The sequence below is a fragment of the Echeneis naucrates genome, chromosome 6 (genome assembly GCF_900963305.1).
Source record: "Echeneis naucrates chromosome 6, fEcheNa1.1, whole genome shotgun sequence".
Classification (NCBI taxonomy): Eukaryota; Metazoa; Chordata; class Actinopteri; order Carangiformes; family Echeneidae; genus Echeneis; species Echeneis naucrates.
Window position 1 is genome coordinate 24,045,244 of NC_042516.1, and position 22,832 is coordinate 24,068,075.

The 22,832-nt window shown below is 44.3% G+C and overlaps 2 protein-coding genes across 6 annotated transcripts; one reads left to right on the forward strand and one right to left on the reverse strand.

Annotated features, from left to right (window-relative positions):
• Positions 1–1,648: 1,648 nt before the first annotated feature.
• plekhf2 (pleckstrin homology domain containing, family F (with FYVE domain) member 2) lies at positions 1,649–18,045 on the forward strand. 4 transcript variants are annotated; one of them, XM_029505056.1, is made up of 2 exons: positions 1,649–1,824; positions 14,712–18,045. In XM_029505056.1, the coding sequence occupies exons 1-2, from the start codon at positions 1,791–1,793 to the stop codon at positions 15,461–15,463; spliced, it is 786 nt and encodes a 261-aa protein (XP_029360916.1). In that variant the 5' UTR covers positions 1,649–1,790; the 3' UTR covers positions 15,464–18,045. The 4 variants fall into 4 exon arrangements, with proteins under 4 accessions (XP_029360916.1, XP_029360917.1, XP_029360918.1 ...); XM_029505057.1 differs by lacking the exon at positions 1,649–1,824 and adding an exon at positions 3,166–3,310; XM_029505058.1 differs by lacking the exon at positions 1,649–1,824 and adding an exon at positions 3,868–3,964.
• A 102-nt stretch (positions 18,046–18,147) lies between these two features.
• On the reverse strand, positions 18,148–22,226 carry wdr73 (WD repeat domain 73). Of its 2 annotated transcripts, none has more exons than XM_029504694.1 (8): positions 22,141–22,226; positions 21,532–21,599; positions 21,343–21,428; positions 21,175–21,263; positions 21,008–21,075; positions 20,752–20,931; positions 19,897–20,265; positions 18,148–19,621 (listed from the first exon to the last, which is right to left on the reverse strand). In XM_029504694.1, the coding sequence occupies exons 1-8, from the start codon at positions 22,209–22,211 to the stop codon at positions 19,362–19,364; spliced, it is 1,191 nt and encodes a 396-aa protein (XP_029360554.1). In that variant the 5' UTR covers positions 22,212–22,226; the 3' UTR covers positions 18,148–19,361. The 2 variants fall into 2 exon arrangements, with proteins under 2 accessions (XP_029360554.1, XP_029360553.1); XM_029504693.1 differs by having other exon boundaries at positions 19,897–20,310.
• Positions 22,227–22,832: the final 606 nt, after the last annotated feature.

Here is a 22,832-nt window from a genome sequence, read left to right on the forward strand (position 1 = left end):
CAAGGGCCTCGCTGGTCTTTTATTTTGAAGGATTGAGCTCCAAAAGAAGACATAAACTAACTCTGTAGTTCAAAATCTCTCCTCTGGATGGGGGTGACGCCTGCTCAGTTGTGACATCACAAAGTCCCAGAAGTCCTGATGGCTGGTTTTGGACTCCTAATCCAGACTGTGAGCATTTCTCTGAGGACGGCGCTCCTACAGCTGTCTACAGGTGGCCCTCCATGTGGTCTTGGCTCCATATGAATATAAAAGGTGCCAGGCCAACCGCCACTTTTTAAAGAAAGCGGGGCTCGCCTCGTCTTCAGGTTACGACACCCAGTAACCTTTGGGCAGGTTTGACCCCAGCGCTGGCTTTTAATATTTAAGCCAGAATGAGCTGAGTTTCAGCGCATGAGGTCCAGCCCTCTACGCCGGTATTTAACATAAAAACACCAAAATGAGTCATTTCGTGTTTGTAAAATGACTCTTGTGGTCTGGAAAACAAAACTGTACCACAAACCAAAACACAGAAGTGAGAACAAAAGAGCTGAACCATGGCAGCAAAGACGGATCTGAGAGTGAAAAAGTGTTACATCATCGAAAGACAAAAACTGATTTCTGTTGTGTTCCTTCTCTTTTCTGAAGTCGTACAGCTGCTCTGTCAGACTACACCTGACAGTGTGATCTGAATCTTGGCATCCACCTCTTCGGGTTTTCACTTCCCAGGAACCGGAGCAAAAATTTGGGACGGACACAACCCGTCTTATAAGTCATTAGCATAATGTCATTACCAGTAAATAAACTCAACTGTCATCTGCTCATTAAAATGTTAATGTTGTTGAAAACCACACGGCACGTCACTGTGTTGTTCTAACAGCAGTGATTAGTGTTGCTATCGTTTAGTTTGCACCGACTTCACGGATGCCTCAGGCTGGTAATCAGCTCTATTGATGGATCCAGGATCCTCTTAAAGGCTCATCTCAGGTCATTTGGGGCAGATCCGCCTTGGTGCTGCAGCTGCGCGTCTTTCGATTGATTGAGATCTTTGTTGTCCACTGCTTGTGGAAATTCATCTCAGTCATTTCTGTCCATTTACCATCTTTTTAAAGATAGCAGTTTCCTTTTTTAAAACTCTTTCTGTCTGAGAACAAAACAAACAGCATTCAGAGCAAGGCGGCGGCACTTTTCCCGTCTTTAGCATCTCGAAAAGAGGTTTGTTATTGCTGGAGGCAAAATAAAGTAAACACAAAGTTCCGTGCCGACGACATGATTGAAAGGAAGTGTTGTTCTTTGTTTCTATGGTTTTTTAAAAGATGAGTGACTGTGCATTTTTGTCCTGGTGAACCACAGTGCGTCCCGTCCTCTGTAATAATCTGAACCAACTGTCATTCCTCCGTGATGTCACCCGTCGGTTTCTCAACTGCCGTTGGGAAACCTCCAGTTTGTAATTTGTCCGTCAGCCATCTTTGTTTAGCAAAAACCAGATTTGGAGGAGAAGGTGGATCTGACCTGCTCTGTTCTCTGTCCTGATTGGGTGGTCCAGTCTGTCAGTCACATAGTGGCCCCGCCCCCTAACCCCTCCCCTAAATGGAGCATCATCTAAAAACTGAACATCATGTTGTATTTCATCCTGACAACATAAACTCATCAGGGAGGAGGGGACATTTTCCCATAGACTTCAACACAGTCTGGCTGGTTATTTTTACAACTGCTGATGGTCATTGGATAGAACTCAAGTGTAAGGGTCGCTTTCAGACCTGAGGTCCAGGTCCAGGTCCAGGTTCGGATACAGCACGGCTCTGGAACTGCTAATGCTGCCTTCGCTGCACGTGGGAATAACCTGCGGTAGGTGCTCACCTGTTAAAACTTGCCCATATGTGGACCGGTGGTGCTGACGATGTTGAGCCTTTTGCAAAGTTGCATTTGTGTGAGTAATCCTGCTTGATGGTGAGTAACAGCGGAGAAATTTAAGGTTTCTGTCCTGACACGCTGTCTAAAGAGGTGCGATGAAAAATTTTGATTGTTCTATTAAAGTACAAAAGTTTCACACAACTGACTTCTGGTTGTTTTTGTATTGGAGAGTCAGGCTGGATCAGAAAAGCCAAATATTCACCAAGGCAGCCCTCCAAAGTCAGAGAGAGAAGTGTGTACGACAAATATGGCTGAGGTGGAAGGTCATTTCTGATAAAACCCCACAAAATGTGCCGTGAGTTCCAGTTCTTATTCAGTTTCAGTTTAGCTGAAATTTTAAACTGGAGAAAAAAGACAAAAAGGAGTAATTATATCTTGTTATAGTTCTGATTTAATCTTTAAAAACACAAAACATCTTCATTTTCACACAGTGATATAGAGTTCATAAGATCGTGTCTTTCTCCATCTTATAATTCTGACTAAATGATCATTAAGATCACAATAGTCACTCTGTGTTTGGCTTGACAACATGAGCAAAAATCCCAAACTTCCTCATTATGGTGCTGATCTAGATTGAAGTATTGAAAGTAAAAGACTTCTTGGATCTTGTGAATCGTCGTTGCTTCAAAAGCTGTTATTATTTGTGAAGTATTGATCGATTGTACAGCACTGAGCCTCATTGATCGTGGACTCACTCTTGCAGGGCTGCTGAACAAATCCTCCTGATCGGAAAAGTAAGTAAAGTAGTGTTGGGGTGCACAAACTGCCTGGCTGTGGATCGGACCCCGGGCTCTGGCTAACGCCTGCTTATATATCCCAGAGGCCGAACCCCGTGTTCTCTGAGGCCACAACCCACTCTGATTTTAAAAATCCCACTTTGAGCTGGTCAGCCACCGTTAGAGTCAGCTTATCGTGAAATTACGTCCTAGGGGATCTTTTGGCCTACTCCATCTTTTTTTTTTTAAGTTCAAGGCCCTGTGCAGGATGAGCAGTCACTTTAGAAATCACACAGCCTTTAGTTTTCATGTGAGCCTTTTCCCACAGTACCAAATCATTCTGTATTCTCCAACCTCTCTCTGACCAGTGTGCTTTTTCTAGGGTGAGGATGCCACCTGATATACGACACAAACACGACACTACTCAACAGTAGCCACTGTCTTGCATGTAAACGTGTTGTGTTTTAACACAGTACAATTGCGGTTCGTTCAGCAGCATTTGTGCAGCCGCTGCAGGCATTGTGTGATTTCCGAGCGCTCCGTGTGCCGTGAACGCCGCTCGGCGCTGCCATGTTGTTTTGTCAGAGTTAGCTGCCGTCGCTGTCCGCGGACACAGCGGCGGTTTCTGGGCTGCAGGAGCCGACTTTCTGCCTCTATCTGGGACACAACTCCGCTCCAAGTCCCCGTAAAAGTTCCCCCGTCGGGTATGTAGTTGTTTTTATGTACTTTTCTTATTCAAAAGTTGTGTCTGTTGACCAGCTCCTACTTTTCCCTCCTCCTCCTCCTCATTCATGCTAACGGGCGCTAGCTGCTGTTTGTTTACTGTTTGTTTGCTGTTTATTTACTGTTTGTTTACTGTTTATTTACTGTTCGCTGTTCAGGACTTTACTTTAAGGACATCCCGGGACATGGAGTCCAGATGGGGGTCTGTGGTGGTAATAACGGGGGGGGTGGGGGAGGGTTAGCTTCGGCTGTGGTAGCAACAAGTGAGCGGCGTTTCTTTGGGAAGCTAAACTCGATGCTAGCTGGCTAACTCTGCCAAAAAACTTTGAACCCGTTTTTATGTTAGAATGAAGAAAGTGACAGTGGAGGGCAGATCCGGGCGGACCGTGAACGCACCATATTTAATCATACACCTAATGTGTGTGTGATTCAATAATGAAGCACCCTCCCTGGTCACACGGAGGTGGGCGTGTCTGTGGGTGGCCCCGCCCACTCACACCTCACCGGGCAGGTGGCCTGAGAGGAGGATCGTCCCGGATCTGCTGGGACAGAAGTGAATGTGGTTTTGGCTGCTGGTGAAACTGCCCGCCACAGAAAGGAGGAAGCTGGCCTGGTCCTGTGTTTTCTTGAGTCAGGTCTGTTTTTACTTCACTTCTGCCCCAGTCCGTTGGCCGCTCACTTCAAGGTCAAAGGTCGCTCACATGGAGTCCGTATGGGGAGGGATTACTACCCTTATCCATTCAGATCTGAGAACACGCTCAGAGGCGAAGGAAGGAATTTCAAACCCTGAATAGAAGCTGACAGACGTCCTGGACATCAGATCGACATGTCGCGAATGAGTATAAATATATATATATATTTATAAAAAGAAGTTGTAGACTCGCTAAAACGTTTTGTAATTAATCTGCAAATATACAAATTCAACACAAGAAAGAAAATTGTAAGTAGACCTTTCAATTTGTTCAATTTGTTACCAAAAATGACTTTTTTTTAAAGAGAAAAAATATCACTTTGAAAGTTGTGAATGAAGAAATTCACAAATCTATCAAATGTTTTCACAGTTTCCTCAAAAGCTGTCAATGATGAAATGAAATGGCTTTTTCTAGCTGTAGATAAATGACCATATTCCACTGATACAGTTTCACAACATGGACTTTGTCACTTAATGATGCCAGAAGATAAATGACCGACACTAGCTGGAAAGCACCAGAGAGACACAGAGTAGTTATTATTGAAGGGGACCTGCTCAGGTCGTCCTTCAGCAGAACGTTCCTGGCTGTGAGAACATTGGGTTTAAACATCAGATTATGCTTGCTGTTAAAGGTTTGACTGATTGATGTGGTGTCAGACTGAGCTGAGCTGCAGGAAGATGTCACAGGAAATGTCAGAGATGGTATCAGTTTGTGTTTTCATTGGATGTGTGTGTGTGCGCGTCTTTAATTTGATCATTTACACCATAAAGTTTTTGTTGTCGACCTGGTTGTGTTGCTGTTTTCAGCAGATGAGACTTGACTCGTTACTGCCATCAAACCTGTGAGACTCTTCATCAGACTGAATTTCAGACTAATATTCTTACATACAGGTTTGTAAAAGGAGTATTTACAGCAGTTTGAGTTAGAAACATCCTGTTTCCTCCTTAAACTGAATCAGCTGATCAGATCTGGATCAGTCTGACTCCTGTGTGTTTTCCATCCATTCTCATCCTCCATCTTTGATAGTGACGTCCAGAGTGATTATTCTGCTTTACACAGTTTTTATCAAGAAAATAAAATAATTATAATTCAGGTCATATTACTGGGGACTGAGGATAGAACTGAAAGAAAGTTCAGAGTCAATCAATAACACCGGTCTGTTTTTGTTGTCATTGTTTTTTAAGGTCAAATGTTCAGACTTCAGTGCGTCAGAATAAGGGATTTGCTGCCTTCTATGTAATTATGAGGAATTTATCAGCGAATCTCTGCTAAATGATTCAGCAGTGTATGCAAATGAAATAGTAGCAGACTAATTGTGTATTTGTCAGCCAAAGACACGGAGCCCTCAGTGACAGCAGGTCCTGGTCTGAACCTGCAGCTGATGCCTCAGACGGAGAGGACTGTCAGGTTTGTCCAGCGTCATATGTGGAGCAGCTGGTCTCACACTGTAGTTCCTTTTGGGGGATTACCATCATCTGAGTCAGATGTAAATGGAGAACTACCAGGGAACCTCCGGCTACTGACTCCTCAGAAGAGAAACTGTCACTTTCCATTTCCTGCCCCTGACCGGAGCGGCGGGGGAGCGCTGGCTCAGGCCTGTGGGCCGCCAATCAGCCACTCATTGTCATTAATTAGCTGCTGAATGAGACTCGAGCAGCGCTGCCTTCATCCTGTTTGTCTCTCTTTGTGTCTCCGTGTGGTAAAACTTGTTTTTCCAGTGCTGGATAGGGGAAGGCCAAAATTCTACCACCTCCCTCCTCACCTGACGCCCTGAAAGGCACAGGATATCTGCCGTGGCTTCCTGTGTAATCCAGCACATAATCCAGAGAGTGTCTGGTTAAAAATGGATCCAGATTAGAAGCATAATAGGAGCAGATCAGGAATCCAAAAATAATTAACGAGAAATAAAAATATTTTCCTACAAACCTGGAGCTACCAAATCTTTGGCATTTTTACGGCAAACAGCAAAAATGATCAATTAATTAATACATTTTTGCATTTATGGTAAAAAAAAATAAAAATTGTTCCGGATTCATTTTCAACTAATCAGCTGACTTTCTTTTAATGGGATTAAAATGTATAAATGGCCATGACTTTCTACTGCACAGAAATAAACGAGTGACTGAGGCGTCGGAGAAACAGCCAGCAGGCTCATGTGAACAGGAAGTAAGTTACTGAAACGGGTAACACGACAGATGTTTACTACTGTAAAAACTTGTTTCAAATAGATTTTGGCTGCAGGAAGCCACCACAGTCTGTCAGATGAGTGAAGGAGTGTTCCTCCAGTCTCACAACAGGCCAGTACAACACCAGACAGCGCCGGGCGAGTTGGTGTCACGAGCCCGTCAGCAGAGATTCTGGGGTGTGTTTAGATTTTGTAACTGCGTTTTTTTTTTTTTGTTTTTTTTTTAATCCTCTGACGGTGTGGAAGTCAGATATTACCGGATGGAAGTGGAAGTCGGATGTTATATATTACTATTATATAGTTTACCTGACTCCATATCATATATATGTGTAAGATTAAACAAACAACCAGAACAACCAAAGAAAAGTTCAACATACGAAGTTCCTCATGTGTTTGGGCTGTTCTAGAGCTGATCTGAAGTTTCTGTCTTTATCTGATTGGCTGTGACATCACCCACCGGAGCCAATAGGAGCGTCCGATCTAGACGTTACGATCAAAGATGGAGGATGAGAATGGACGGATAAACGCACAGAAGGAGTCAGACAGTTGGACTGATCCAGATCTGCAGTTTAAGGAGGAAAACAGGATGAGTAACAGCTTTAGAGAGCAGCTGATGGTTGGAGGCGTCTTCACTCGTTTGCACTGAAGCTTTGAATCTCTGACTATGAAAACAGATTTCCATCTAATAACTGTGATTAAGACAGCAGCATCTTTTCATTTCCATGTTTGACCTCACCGCTCTCCACACACATCAGTGTTTGGTACGAGTTTCAGACACAGGCCCTGCTTCCTGTCGCACTTCAACACCAGACGCTCTGATTAGGCTGATTTAGCTTTTGCTCACACACCAGCAGCATACAGCTTCAAGTGTAGCGCCATAATGGGTTTCAAAAGAATAAGTTCTTTTTAAAGAGCCTCAGACTTGCTGACAAGTGCAGTTGTTTCCTGAAGGGTAAAAATGTGCTGTCAGGCCGTTCTTTCCTCCACAGTGACGTGGAAAAAGTGACACAAGAAGAGGTGTGAAGAGTTATGACAAACCCCGTCGACTGTCACTCCTCGAGTACCTGCAGCGTTGGCATAATTTTCCTCAAAATTACAGGAATTACAGCCCACTCGAGGGGCGGGCTTAGGGGGTTTGTATGATTGACATATTCTGGTTTTAAAACCAAAATGTCATCTGATATCATCACTAAACAACCAGAGACACAAGGTCACCCAGAGGATCTCCTCTCTTTTCAAATTGGAGAACAAAACTTTAATAAACAAAAATCATTTTTGATTATTCCAGATTTAGTGAAAGCACTAAAAGCTGGATGTTTTAGTGAGTTACAGAATCATCAATATGAAGATCTGTATGATTTTATCACTCTGTGATTTACGGACTCCTGCAAATTGTCTTTATTAATTGACATTTGAAACAAATATGCATTTCAAATATTCATTAAATGTGAGACCCAGAGAAGCAGAAAACCAGATTTATTAGATGTGTGGCATTTCTGTGTGGAAAAAATGGGTTAACGGTTAATTGGTGATTTGAATATTGATGTAGATTTAGTTTGAACCTCCTCTGAACTTTGAAACAAAGTTTGGCTTTCTCGCATCTCAGTTAATGAGCTTCTAATTTTAATGTCTGTTTGGAGGCATTCTTCAGATGAATCCTTTTCATCTCAGCTCTGCTCTTTTTGCTCTTCCGATGTCTTTTCCCAAACGTGTTAACACGATCTGTGCTTTACAGCCTGATATAAATTTCTAATAAGACCGTGTTTCTCGTTTTGTCAGGTCTTACTAATAAGGGCCATGTTTTGGTGTTGTGAATTTATCTGCAACTTCCTGACAGGATTGTTTATGAAATGCGGCGTTGCAACCATTTGCAGTCTCTGTGTATTTAAGACTTTCATCACATTGAAATGATCCTGCCACAAATGTTGTTATCCACAGTAATTTGGTGTAAAAAGTGGATCTGTGCAGAAGTTTGACATTCACAGATGTGTTTGTGTATTTATGGGCTGAATCCTGCCGGAAGCCAGAAAACAAAAGAATTTAACTATTTGACAGATATTACAGAAATTGCATTTTGTTTTTTAAATTCTAAAAATTTACATAATGATTTGTTGGTTTTGTACCAAACATTAATTTGTCATTTGGTTGTTTGTTCTTTCTAAAAAAAACCTACTTTAAATCAGTTGATCATGGCGAGTTGAATTCCCGGCTTAAAATTGTCCAGCTCACCAACCAACGTTTGGCATTTCTCAGCCAAACCTCTGAGTACAATCTTATTCTGCTGATTATTTTCCTGATGAACTGATGAATTATTTTGTCCATCAGATGTCAGAAATCAGCAGAAATCTCCTCGTTTGGTGTTATTCACTTTATTCTGGAATCAGCAAAATCCTTCTGTATTGAGTTGATAATGACTGTATATCAGATCAGATAAAAAAGCTTGGAGGAGTATTTGTCTTTAACTAGATGGTGAATAATTCAGAAATGAATTGCTTGTTGCGGCTGACGGTGATAATCAGTCAAAACAGCTTCAGGAGTGAATTCGTAGCCTCCAGTTGTGGCTTAAAGAACAGAGCTAACATGATTTTCTGCCTGTTTGGAAAATCCAACTTGAAAGCCAGAGTCTGGGTCACAGCCCTGCACTACCTGTTGGCTTTGTTTGCATTGGAAAGGCTAAAAGCTGATCTGCTGCAATGAGGGAAACAGATGGAGGCCTGTTCGGAGCACATTCCTCAGAAACACCATCCTGTCGGTCTCGTTCTGAAGGCGGGACTGTTGCTGTGTGTCTTCACACCGCTCACATGCTGACCATCGAGGACTGACAGTACAATCTCTCAACATGACACACCTGAAAGCACCTGAGCATGTGGGAGCTGCTGTAACCAGAAAGCAGACTGTCTCCTCTGCAGCTGATCAGTGACAGGAACAGGACGAACTGTTATAATCTTTAAATCCAGAATGGAAGACAACAAGGTCAGTAACACTTCATCATCCTCCGGTGGTCCAGTCAGACAGACTCCAAGTCTTTCTGTCCGTCTGGATGACAACCAGTTTTCTAAATAACACGTCCAGGCTGGAAACTCTGTAGTGTGGATGAACATAGTAGAAGAAGAAATGACTCTAAAACTAAAACGGTGGGAGAAACCAACTAACTGTAAAGAAGAGGTGAACAGGGTGAATCAGCTCTAACAGGTTGAAGCTTGTTCCATCTTCACACCTCCAGTCTGGACTCCGTCTGGCTGTGAGCTGGGAGGCTGCCGTTTGCTTCCTAAGCCTCGGCAGCATGAGAGGACGATGCACTTCACTCTGCCTTCCTCTGCGAGTTTGAACCGGTTTTCTTGATAACCTCGTTCCAACCTGTATGAATGACTGATGAAACCCCAAACTCCTGCAGTTAGATTACACAATGGCACAGAGCGTAGGTGTTGGCTCCTCTTACCCAGCTGCAGGTGAGTGGATTATTAAAATCAGATCCTACAACCTCAAAACAGTTTGAGTTTTTCTGTTGTCCTGAATGTGACAGACTCAATCAGAATCAGTCCGATCACACTGATGAGGAAACGAGCTCATGTTCAAGAGACACAAAGAGACATGACAAATAAAAATATTTATACATTTTAAAAAGAGTAGAAGGGGAAAATGTATGACATGCGTCATCTACGACTTTTATGTAGTCATACATTTTTAGAATGTTATTCAATCTTCTCCATATGATGCTTTATTATGAGGCATCATTTTCAGTGGAAACACAACTTAAATAAATCAGTTTGGATTATTGGGAAGTTGAGACTTTGACTGCTGTTTTTGGTGATTCTGGTGTTAGGGTTCAGGGTTGGTAACTGTCTCTCCTGGAAGGCGGTTTGCAGCCGTCGAGGTCGGCCTTTCCTGTCCAGTGAACTCTGTGTGGTCTCTGTTTATCTGAAGTCTGTTGGGCCATCACAATCATGAAATCTTAGTTGACAATTAATATCAATGCAAATAATTGCAATTAATGATTGAATTGACTTTTTTAACGTAGTTTCATAATACAAATGCACTCAGCTAGATCTGTGATGCTGCTATCAATGGATGTTTATGGAAAATCAAATTAAGCACCGATGCTGTTTGTCCACTCATGTAGACAGACAGCGAGATGCCATTAAGACAACAGCAGTCAGACCTCCTACGGCAGGAAACGACGTGGTAACGATGGCGGAAATGTGCCGTTTCTTATATCATCTGACGTGATCCTGATGCTTTTGTCTCAGGAGGGGTGGTAAGGTTTGGTGAGTTGGAGCGTTCCTCTGTTATTACTCTGATTATAGCCTCGGATCACTGCGTTTTAATCTGCTTCACCTGTTGGCTGCACAGCTGATGTGATTAGAGGCTGTTGTCATGAGCTCAGATGTGTGCACTGTCAGAGGGGAGACCTTGTGTTTTAACAAGGAAGGAAACGATGACACAACGGCGACTTCTTGTCTAGCTGGAATGTCCTGGTTGAAAATATGACCAAGTCACAAACCCCAGTTTCTCCAGTTTTAGCATTATATCAAAATATTGGGGAGGAAATACATAATATAGAAGTATAAAGCTAGTCATGTGATAATAAAAATTTCCATGTGTTATGATCGTATACTGACTCAGCAGTTAGGTAGTTATGAGATTAGACAGAATAAACAAATTTTATCCCAACGGTTCCCAAACGAGGTAGATTAACCTCATTTATCGTTGTCGTTTACACGTCAGACGTCCCCAGAACTGCCTGTAATTGAACCTAGTGCAGGTTATATTAGTTTCACAAAGCTCAGGCTGTTTAGCTCTGAGATTACTGTCATCCTGCAGCCAGACACAGATGAGTGAGCCGGAGTGTGCCGCTCTGCAGCAGGCGGAGCTTATGATGATTTAACAGTCAAACGTGACCACTAACTGCCAGGCTGCACATTTGGAAATTAAAAATACACATTTCCTCCTTTTTGATTTATGCTGTAATTGGAGCACATTTTCTGGCCACAATGAGCTTCATCCAGCTGCTGGATTTAACTCTGTTGTGTGAAGATGCAGTTCATTATCGAGCTGGGACACCAGATTAACCTCCTATTCCTTTGTGTGTGTTCAGCTCCATGTGAGGAAGCTTCGCCTCAGTCGGTATCACTTCTGTCCTGTGGGGACAGACAGGCTCTCATCTGTGTGGCTATTTCAGCGTCACTGTAGTTCAGCTGTTTGTGTGTTTGTTGTGCGTCTTCCTGCTGCTTCTGTAGGTTTTCCACAGGTCCGGTGTCGACCTCCACTTATCAGCGCCCCGTATAACTGCTGTTTGCTCCAGACTGCACTTTGTTACTCATGTAGACACAGAAAGCTGACACAGCCGATCGCCCTCACTTTACCCCCTTTGGGGTAAAATGGTTGCCCTTGTGCTGGTGGCTGCTGTTTCCAGCCCACAGAAACGCTCTCTCTCTGCTCTTCGTCTTCGTCAGCGGCGCTCTGCCTCTGTAGAGAGTGACTCACTGCTTCCCTTCCTCCCCAGGCCTTTCACTGTCACAGATATAAAACGTCCTCTTGCTGTTTTGTTTTCTAGTTTCACAGCTTCACGTTCCTTCACTAAAATACCAGACAGACTTTCCTGACCTGGTTATTAATTTTCAAGCAGAGCTGTGAAATGTCATTGTGCTTAATGGTTTCTATCTCTTCAAGACCTTCGAGGTTCAGAAGGTAATAATCTGATCAGTCCTTCTTTTCCTTTTCTCTCCGCTGATAAAATGAAATATTCACTGTTTCACATTCCACTTTAAAAGTGTACAAAGTTCAGTTGGTTAATATTTCACAACATGTTGGTAATATTAAATCATTCCTGGAACAGCTTCAGGATCCATTTATCTGTTTAATAATGTTCCAGATTGGAGGAACATTTTGAAGCGTCATTCATATTCATGGAAAATTGTTATATTGATGCTGAATTGGTTCAGGGAATCGTTTCAGCTGAGACACTATGGATTCTACATGAGCCCCTCTGCGTTGGCTTCACACTTCCTTAGACCTGGTTAGCACTGCAGCCATTTGCTGCTATTTGACATCACCTTTAAAAAGTCCACCTGGCGCTTTAATGCTCTTGGGCACATGAATCTGGAGCCAAATGGCTGCGGACCCACATTTTGTTCCAGAATCTGGGGGGAAAAAAACCTGGCAACCTTTTCCTTTAGTGAATTCTGGACGATAAATGTACCTTTTTACAAAAGCCTGAGGGAATAAAGTCAGTGAGGTGGAAAAGCTGCCCTTCTTTCTGAGTCTGGATAATAATGGCTGTGATTTTTGTCGATTTCCTGCTCAGGTCAGCGGTGCCCATCTCGTCCACCTTCAACATTCAGATAACAGGTCGCTCTACAAAAAGCCTTCTGCTGCTCCTGCTGTGTGAAAGCCCCCCCCTCCCTTGGAGGACAAAAACTCCTCAGTCCCAGAGCATTTCCTGTCTTTTTGAAGGAGCTTTAATCTAATTCTGTGTTGGCAATAAATAGCTGCAGCTTGTAAATGGAGAGAGTGGACGATGCTTCTAATGAATGACTCGTTGAGTTTATCAAAAGGTGCTGCGGTTCTTTTAACCCAGACAAGCAGAACCAGAGTGCAGCGTGTGATTCTCAGCTCATCATTCAGTCCCGGTGCATTCTGGGTGGTGTTTTATAGAGGAATTAAAGTCCAAGCTGGATTTGATCTGGACAATCAGTCACCAGCGACTGGAGCTGAAATCAGGACTTCACTGACATTATAATTTCCTTCATCAGTTATTGTATGCTGATGTAATTTGGACTCAATGAAATAATTGCATTAAATCAAATAGCTCCGGGGAAAATGCCCTTTTTGATGTGTGTGTTGTGAAAGAAGATTCATCTCCAGAGATTTTCTGATGAAACAAGTCCAAACAGTCCTCAGGAGCCCAGCAGAACATACTCAGTGGGTCTCATTTCTGTAATAAACAGGTAATAAATAAAGTTACAGCGCTCACACAGTTTGAATCTGTCACTCAGATAGATAACCACAAAGCCGACCCTCGACACGTTCCTTTAAGGTGAGCAGGAAGAGTTTTCTCTGGCCGATGCCAGAAACTGAGAAAATAATACATCACCTTCTCTGAGTTCAGGTGAGATCAGATACTCTCTTCTGATTGGCTGAGTTTTCAGGTAAATGCTCACATGGACAGTATTTTGTTGTACTGATCAGCTGTGAATGTGAGGTCTACTCATCTTACTCATCCTGAAATAATTCTTTGGGGTTTGGTCTCATTCAGTTTATCTTTTCCTTCCAGTTGTTCTCATTCTGTTTCATCCCACTCTGTCTCGCTTTGATTGCTGGTTTTGAAGCTCCCAGTCTGTATTTATGGCGCTGATGGGAGCAGGTCGCCCAGTTTCCCGCCCTGTGGGCAGCGAGCCCACGCTGTCAGGCTCAACATGTCCTCTGCAGAGCTTTCAGCAGGGCTCGCTCTGGGGAGGTCATTAGTGTGCAGATCACTGGGGAGGCGGCAGCGGCATCCTGGATAATTAGCATGGATTCTAGCTCCGAGGTCTCTGATGTAAACACCGAGCCGGTCACACCTTCTTTATTTCTAAATGCTGAAATGACACGGTGGTGTGGTGTTGTTTTTTTTAATTGGAGACGAGACGAAGAATCCTCCACCACAGCTGCTTTATCATCGGTGGCAGTGAGGCTGAAAACACAACACAACACTACAGTTGTGTCCACAGATCACAATGAGCTGATTCAGCTGCTCATCGCACACACACAGTTTTCATGCTGTCATTTCATACGTAATTAGAAATACACTCAAGCTTTTTGTTGTGCAGATTGCACAGCTCTGAAATATCTTCACCATAAATGTTAACAGACCGACCCTTTTTGTTCCTTTTATTTGTTGATTATTAATCTGTAAATTGTAAAAGAAACAACGCAGAGATGCCAACAGATTGAGAGATAAGTGAGGCGAAAGAGGCCGGAGAATAAAATGTTTCTGTATTTAAGAACGTAGATGGAGAGAAAACATCCATTATCCAACACTAAGTGCTCCCAAAAGCATCGTAACCTTTTAGTTGTTGTCGTGGCCTTGGGACAGACCAGACAGATTTGTTGTCCGATATCAGGCCTTGGAGCTGAGTGCGGGTAAATAAGGTCTGTGATACAAGACGGCTCCGGACCATTAAGAGCCTCAGAGGCAATCAGAACCGTCTGCAGGTCCGTAAACAAAGATGTGAGTTGCATCAGTTGTGGAAAGAAGGAGCTCAGGATGTGAACTTAGACTCAGGACCAGATGATCCACTTCAGACCTGCTCCTGTTTAGCTGAAGCCAAATATTTAATATCCTGAAACTGTCCTGTAGAGAGAGGAGAGGAACGAAGTTCCAGGGGAGGTAATAATTCTAAAAAGATATAAAAGATATCTGACTACAGTAAACAAAACGTCTGTTGTTGTCAGTAACTGATTACGGACGGCTGCTGAAGGTGAGATTGTTTTCAGAGATAAAGCCTTCTGTCTGTTTTCCTTCAGGTGAGGTGAAGATGGTGGACCGGCTTGCGAACAGCGAGGCTAACTCGAAGCGGATTGCGGTGGTGGAGAGCTGCTTTGGTGCGGCGGGCCAGCCGCTGGCCATCCCCGGCCGCGTGCTGATCGGCGAGGGCGTCCTCACCAAACTCTGCCGCAAGAAGCCCAAAGCGCGCCAGTTCTTCCTCTTCAACGACATCCTGGTCTACGGCAACATCGTCATCCAGAAGAAGAAGTACAACAAGCAGCACATCATCCCGCTGGAGAGCGTCACCATCGACACCGTGCCAGATGAGGGCGACCTGCGGAACGGCTGGCTCATCAAGACACCCACAAAGTCCTTCGCCGTCTACGCCGCCACCGCCACAGAGAAGTCCGAGTGGATGAACCACATAGGGAAATGTGTGGGAGACCTGCTACAGAAGAGCGGCAAGACTCCCACGGGAGAGCACGCCGCCGTCTGGGTGCCCGACTCGGAGGCGGCAGTGTGCATGCGCTGCCAGAAGGTGAAGTTCACGCCTGTCAGCCGCCGCCACCATTGCAGGAAGTGCGGCTACGTGGTGTGCGGGCCGTGCTCGGAGAAGAAGTTCCTCCTTCCCAGCCAGTCGTCCAAACCTGTCCGGGTCTGCGAGTACTGCTACGTGCAGCTGACGTCGGGGAGCCTCGTGCCGCGGTCAGACTCCATCAACCGGCCGGGGTCAAAGTTCAACAGCAACAACCTGTCGGACGACGACGACGAAGACGACAGCAGCGACTGAGGAATGGGTCCGTCCTCCCGGCGGCCTGTCCCGTCTTCTCGTCGAGGAGGAAACTCTGATTCTTCTTCCTGTTTCTTCTTCCTCCATCTACAAACCAAATAATCCTCCTCTGTCCTGCGACCGCAGCAGGGATCAATAATTTACTGATGAATTGATTAAAGTGGAACTAACCAGGTGACCAGCAGGACGCCACGCCGCTCAGCCCGGCTCCTCTGGACTCTTAATTGGGCAGCAGTTAGTCACTACAGAACATAATGGTGCTAATGAGAAGCCCCGCCCCCTCCTCTGTCCTCTCCGTCAGTTCATTTTTAATTTTCTGTCACGTCTGCAGGGAACAGCTCCTTTCTGAGCTCCAACCAGTCGGGGCTGAACGTTTTTCTAAATAACTAAACGTAGATTTTTACGCTAAACTCAGTTTTTTCTTTTCGCTTCAGACAAATCAACTAAAACTGGGCTGAGTGTGTTTGTTTCTAACACATCTGTGACTCCGCCTGCAGCACACATCGTGCCTTATGGAGAAGAAGAGCAGCCGCCAGCAAGCACGTGACAGGAGGAGGCGGTCGTTTGGTTGTCGTGCGTGTGTGTGCGTGTGTGTGTGTGTGTTAACAACCAGCTGTCAGACAGGAAGTGTTGATGGTGGACTTCCTGAATCTTGACTCCGCCCAGCAGGTGGAGGGAGAGGTGAGCTGCTGGAAGGAAGTCGGGTTCATGTAGGTTCCCTCCATTTTTACCAGCCCAGCTGAGTCTGGTCCTGTCTGGATCCTGACAGGAAGGAAAAGGGCCGAAGTCACTCTGAAGGCGTCAAACTGCTTCAGACCGTCCAGCTCCAGGCCGAAAGCCCAACACTATAAAACCAGCACTGTCCAGATCTGTAGACCAGAACAGACCCATTAAACACTAGTCCCGCTCTGTTCATCGGCTCACTTCGACCTGGAGCTGGAGGTCGCTGCAGAAAAACGAAGCACGGGCCTGCATTGTGTTTTCCTCCGTCACCAAGTGATGGCGTGTTGCATCACAGGCGGTGAAATGAACTCCTGCTGGTTTACTGGAATGGATCACTGACCCCTCCCTGTGTCACAGAACAAACCCCCCCTGACCTCACAAACTCACCACTAACACGAGCTAACTCCTTGCTTCCTTCCTTGCTTCCTTCCTTACTTCCTTCCTTCCTTCCTTCCTTTTGCAGCACCGTAACCTTCCTTTTGAAAAGCACAGTCTACTGATCATGTGACATTTGCGTGTATGAGTGTGTGTGAGACGGAGATCATGTGGTCAGCCGCTGAACCAGGAACTGAAAGCAGCGAGCGAAGAATCCAGCTGATGATTTTCTGCCAGATGTTCATCAGAGTTTGACCCAATTTAGAGAAAACTGACCGTTAAAGTTCAGTTGACATCTCGGCAGCAAAAACCCAAATCTGCGAGTCTGGGACCGAGACCAGGTCTAGGCCTGTTGAATCGGGTCTTCTCTGACATCACTTCCTGTTTACTACATAGTGCACTTTATCTCCCATGTTGCTCCATTTGGCCTCGAAGAGTGGACGAGCAGATCATCCTCAGTGTCAGAGCAGCCGCAGATCAGGGAGAAGTAAAAGGGATCTGTCTCTTCGTTTGTTTTTGTCTTTAGATTTGGTTGCTGTGGACGTTGAAAGCAGCAGAAGTGATTGGAGATTTAAGCATTAGTATTCACTAATCTGCCCTTTATACTCCCCGAGGAGACTTCAGGGTTCTGCTGTGGAATGGACACATGGTCCAGGACTTGTTAGTCTGTTTTAAAGAACGAATCTACGAATCTTCATCTTTTAATCCTGTTGATTTGTGTACATTTGTACAGATTTGTTGTTAAGGGTTGGCTTTTTTTTTTTTTTTTTTTTTGTACAGTTCTGATTACTTCTGAAATGTCGCTGTCGCAGCAGCTTCACACCCAGAAGGATTAAAAAAAAAAACCAAAACCAAACACAACTAGCTGATTTAAATTCGTCCAGTTGAACCCTGAACTCTTAGTCGGAGGACTGATGAGGCCACGAGCAGTCAGCGAGCGTCTCCTCACGTCTCCTCTGTTTCTGTCCAATCAGAAGAAGCGACTTGTCAAACACTAAATTCACTGTCAGCTGACCGGTCACAAATTGTCCAAACCCTGGTAACATTAATAATCTGCGTGACTGATGATTTGTCATTTTTACATTTTTCTGTCCGTTCAAAACCCAAACCAAAGATTTTCACTTTCTAATCGCTAAAACCCGAAAACATCTTTTACAGGGTTGTAATTACACAAGAAATAAAAATGGACCCTGAACACGCCACAGCCAGAGAAATTGAGCGTTGGCCTCGAACTCATCGCTCAGTGAGAGTCCCGGGCAGCTGAGAGAGACGTTGTGTTTCAGTTTTGTTGTGTGAGCAGCTCATGGATTGTCAACGTTCTCAGCCGCATTTTGTTTCCTCTCCTAGTTGTTGTTTTTTTTTCTTTTAAATGCTTCTAAACAAAAAAGGGCTTCAATCAGAATGTAACCAGCATTTTGTTCTAAACTAATTCCTCCAGAAATCTTTGAGTATATATTATATATAAATATGATGCTTAAAGTCTGCCGGCTGTCCTGTCGTCTTTACATTGAAGATATTACATCCTGAACAACTAACTTGTTTAAAAAGGAAAAGGTTTTCAGTTTCACACACAAAGAAAGGTCTTATTTCCTGCATCACATCACAGCCACTTCACCTCTGAACAGACCTTTTTTCATCAACAATCCTGTAAATTGGTTTCCAGGTTGTTAGTGTTATTTAGCATGTCTTCAGTTGTTGCTGCTGAAGCTTCTTATTTTAAAGGTCAGTGACAGCAGACTGACATGATCCTGTTGTTACCCACAATGCTCAGCTCTCCACCCACTGCAGAAAAGAGTCTAATCAGGATTCATTCAGCGCCGCGCAGGAAACACACACAGCTGCATTAGTCACTCTGTGCAGGTATTGAAATAACCCTAACCCTAAAACGCAGCAGCGATTTGAATGTTCTAACAGTTTGTAGATCTGGATCCTCATAAAACATTCCAATAAAGGCTCCAAATAAGCAGATGTAGTTTGTACAATATCTGACTTTGGGAGGAATAAAATAACGTGTTTTGAGGACTACAACATTTTAATGAGGTTTTCTGACCTGAAGTTCATTTTGTGTCACTGAGACCTTAAACTCAACACGAAAACGTTTGTGAGCTAACAGGTCATTGTGATGGCCAGTCGTTGCCTAGCAACACCCTGGCAGCTGGCCAATGGGCTCATTCATCTACTGATTGTCCGTTTCTGGGTCACCTCGGACGGGTCGTTTGTTGCTGAACAGGTAAGATCTGATCACAGCAAAATGTTTTTGTTTTCGGTTTGTGTCTTCAGGAAAAGAAGGATTAATTTAACGCCTGAACACGCTCCAGCTCTTGTACCTTCTTCATGTAGCGTCTCTGTTCCCTCAGCTGTCACTTTCTGCCCATTAGTGTGCTTCTGAGACGCACAACGGAACAACTGCTGTGTCTCGTTTCACTGACTGACTCAGTAAAGAGAAAGTTTTATGCTGAAGGAGACAGATGGCTGATGTTTGTCAATCAAAAAACATCATTTAATACATCAGGGAGAAGGGGGGACATTTTCCAATAGACTTCAACACAGTATGACTACAGCTTCAGTACTGAATTACGTGCTGAAGAGAAAACGGTTCTGAGTTCTTTGGTACGAAAAAAAAAAAATACTGCAGAAAGTAGATTTTCCATGAAATTGTCCATCTGAACTTCTAATAAAGTTTCTCTTGTGTTGTTGTTGTCGTCATGTTCTCAGGTGAAAAGTTGAGATTTTAATTCTGCTGTAATTTACCTGAAGAGGTTCAGTTCCTGCAGCTGAATCCAGATCAGACTTCCAGACTTCATTGACTTCCTGGTTCTGGACCGGCAGCAGCTGATTGGTCGATCCAGTCCCACACGTGGACGGAGCCGTCCGAGGCTGCCGACAGCAGCGTCCGTGGCCGCTCTGGATGCCAGACGTGGGAGGTGATGCGGACAGAGACGCCGCTGTCGGACTGTTGGGATGAAATCACGTGACCTCGGTGCTCAAACAGAGGCTGGACCTCCTGAAGCTCCGCCCCCCACAGCGATACATCATAGATCTGAACGGCTCGACTCAGACCTGCCGGAAGGACGAAGAGCTCATCAGATCTCTGGAACATTTATCGGAATAAATGTTTTTCCTGGTATGATGCTGATGTACGGAAGCCCTGAAGGGAAGGTCAGAGTTTCTTTGGGTTTTTTTTTTCATCCCAGAGGAAATAAATGCAACAATAAATACAGCTATGAAATGAATAAATCTGGTTGGAATAAAATATAAAGGAATACAGGAAGTCGAGGTGATGACGATCAGACGGACGGCGTGAGGGACGAAGGAAAGCTGGCGTTTCTACTGACCTGACACCGACACACAGCCGTCCAGCGCCGGAGCCCAGGACACCTTGACGTGGTCCGGACTGAAGTGATGACCCTCAACGTCCAGCTGAGCCTGACGCACCGCTCTGCCTCCCGGTTTCCTCAGGTCTGAGACCACCGCTGCTCCAGACGAGGAGAGTCTGATGACCCTGCAGCAGGACGGGTCCGGAGCTGTGGAGGCGTCTGTCCACCAGAGGACAGATTCACCTGAAGACAGCGGCGGCGGGGAGAGCTGGGGAGCGGCAGACGTCCGGGTGTCGGCCAAGTAAACGTTCCCGTTACAGCAACCAGCAAGGAAAACGGCATCGCTCACAAACTGTAAGGAGCTCAGAAGGTCGGTGGAGTCCGTCTCTGTCAGGACAAAACGAGGCGAGTCTCTGACTTCAGCTGCTCTTCCTGCAGTTTAATAAGATCCATCTTTGGATTAATTGCTCTAACTGTGTATTTGGATCCTGAGCTGCAGATGGCTGCAGAAAACATTTTGGATCTTTGGTTATTTAATTGAACCCCTGACCCAGATCCTCAGAGTATCTGTGCTCACATGGTCACATGAATCATTTCATGTTCAGTTTTTGATTCATGGAATCAGCTCATGACAAAGAAAAGCAGGAAGAAGTTGGAACCAAAATATTCATCAACGTCACAGAAAAGTTCTGTTCTAGTTCGATCAGTCAGAATCTCCTTCTGCTCAATGAAGATCAGCCTGTTTTAGATTTACTGAAATTATTGATTATAATGAATCTGTAAAGTAAAAATGAGACAATAAAACTCAAACCGTAACAGACTTCTGGGTGTTACTGTCATAACACCATGTGAGCTCCAGCAGCTCGGAGTTACCTGGTCGGTAAAGAGTCCGTCCGGAGTTCAGGTCGGTCAGCTGGATGTCGCAGCTCTGAGCCCCGTGAAGAATCTGTGGCTGCAATGAAGGTCGAGCTGCGATCCTGCTGCCTCCCTCTGAGAAGCTCTTCATCATCCTCTTCCTCCCCCCCTCGACAATCCCTGTTCGCCGGATCACATCTGATGATGGACGAAGACACAATGAAGAAAAAGCTGCTGAAGGTTTGAAGGGAATCTGATGTCAAATCTGTCTCACCGCTGTCGTCTCCTCCGAGGTCCCACAGCTGCAGGTCAGAGCTCAGTCCGTCATTGGTCACAACAAACCTCAACAGCAACAACAGGAAGCAGACACACAATAGTAACAGATCAAAAGAAGTGATCGGGCCAGGTTGCTGCAGACCAGGACCTGGATCATCTCCTCACCTTGTTCCCGGGACATGGACGAGGCAGCGGACGGGGCCGTCTGTGAACCCACCGTGGAGTACTTTGAAGTCCCGCTCTGCACAGAGACCCTGAACACACGGAGTGGCACTTGAGTGACATTATTTCTTGTAGTAAAGGACGAAGCTCAGACTTGTCTGCTGTTTTCACCTTATTTTCATCAGCAAAGAGTTTCAGAGGAAGGTGAAGCTCCAACATTTCATTTCTAGACGAGCTGTATCCTCCAACACAGACGGCTGCAGAACACAATGTTAATGTGAAACAACAGATGTGCTGATTAATTAAATTAAAGGGTCATAAAAGACAATCTGTCCACAAAGAAAAATAAAATTCACTCACTTTTCCCGGACGTCCATTCAATGACCTGAGTCGGATGTTCCAGCTGATACACATGAAGGTCTTTGTACCTGAAGGAATCAGACAGGTGTCATCTTCATCAGTTTAAACCAGCTCAGCTGTACAGGTGAGAGTTTTGTTGCTCACTAATAATTACATTCATATTATTTTTAGCTTTCATCAGACAGGAAAGTTTTCTATGTTGGGTGATAAACACACACTTTCCCAGGAGAGATTATTTACTTCATTTCATTGAAAGGCTTCGTTGTTCTTTTAGAATAACATTCTTTGACAGAGTTCATACTCGTTGTTTTGGGGCTCTGATGATAAATCCAACGATTTTCAGACGACTTTCTTTTCATTTGAACGTTTTAAACCTGTGAATTTGCAGATACTGCGGCTGTTTGGTGGGAGGGTGGGAATTAAAGTCAGCTTTAAGCTGTGAGAGGAAAAAGACTGAAGAGATCTTTCGAACATAAACTGATTTATAAACCTGCCAGGAGGCAAAAATGATAAAACTCCGTGTTTTTAAACGGGACCGCAGCCACTGTAGCTAGCAGTTAGCACACACTTCACAGTTTAAACTAACACTTAAAAGAAAAGGTTTCTCACGTTTTCAGGGACTCGATGAACCATTCATCTAAAATATCATCTAAATTATCATCTTCCGTCGTTGCCGCCATGACACCGGAGCCTGACGTCACCGCTCTAACAGCTTTGTTTTACTTCCGGGTCGTCTGCTGTTGCTCCGCCCCCTTCTGGAGCGCTCCTTAATTCATTTATTTATTTCACAAAAATTATAAACAAAGTTTTATCCTGAAAAAACGAGCTATATCATAGTTGCGTCTCCATGTCTATACTTTTAATATCAATGTTATTGCTGTTATTAATAATAATACTGTTTGCTTTATTACAGATTAGCGGGAGGATCACATTACATGTTTCATTATATTGAATGTTTCTTCATAGAAAGTAAATGAATTCCAAAAACTGGAACTCATTCTGCTGAAGGAGACTCTTCAGTTTATCAGTGAAACGCCAGCAGAACCAATCACACAGTTCACTGAATCTTTACCTTCTGTTTTCCAGACTCATAAAGTAACAAACAATGCATTAAAAATATGAACTGACTGAAAACATCAGGACGGTTTTTATGTTTTTGTCCAGAAGTGAGTTTTCTGTTCCAATCATTTTTTTCTTCTGCTGTTGTCATCTTATTAAAAACAAGTTGATGATGATGATAAAAATGATAACATGGTGGGACCCACAAAGGCCTTTAATGAGGTCAATGTATAAAAAACACA

Coding starts and splice junctions, on each gene's coding strand:
- plekhf2 (XM_029505056.1), top strand. CDS start 1,791: ATGCTGCCTTCGCTGCACGTGGGAATAACCTGCG. Junction 1,825..14,711: donor GCACGTGGGAATAACCTGCG/GTAGGTGCTCAC, acceptor GTTTTCCTTCAG/GTGAGGTGAAGATGGTGGAC.
- wdr73 (XM_029504693.1), bottom strand. CDS start 22,211: ATGGCGGCAACGACGGAAGATGATAATTTAGATGATATTTTAGATGAA. Junction 21,600..22,140: donor TTCATCGAGTCCCTGAAAAC/GTGAGAAACCTT, acceptor TGATTCCTTCAG/GTACAAAGACCTTCATGTGT. Junction 20,932..21,007: donor CCTCGGAGGAGACGACAGCG/GTGAGACAGATT, acceptor GTCCATCATCAG/ATGTGATCCGGCGAACAGGG.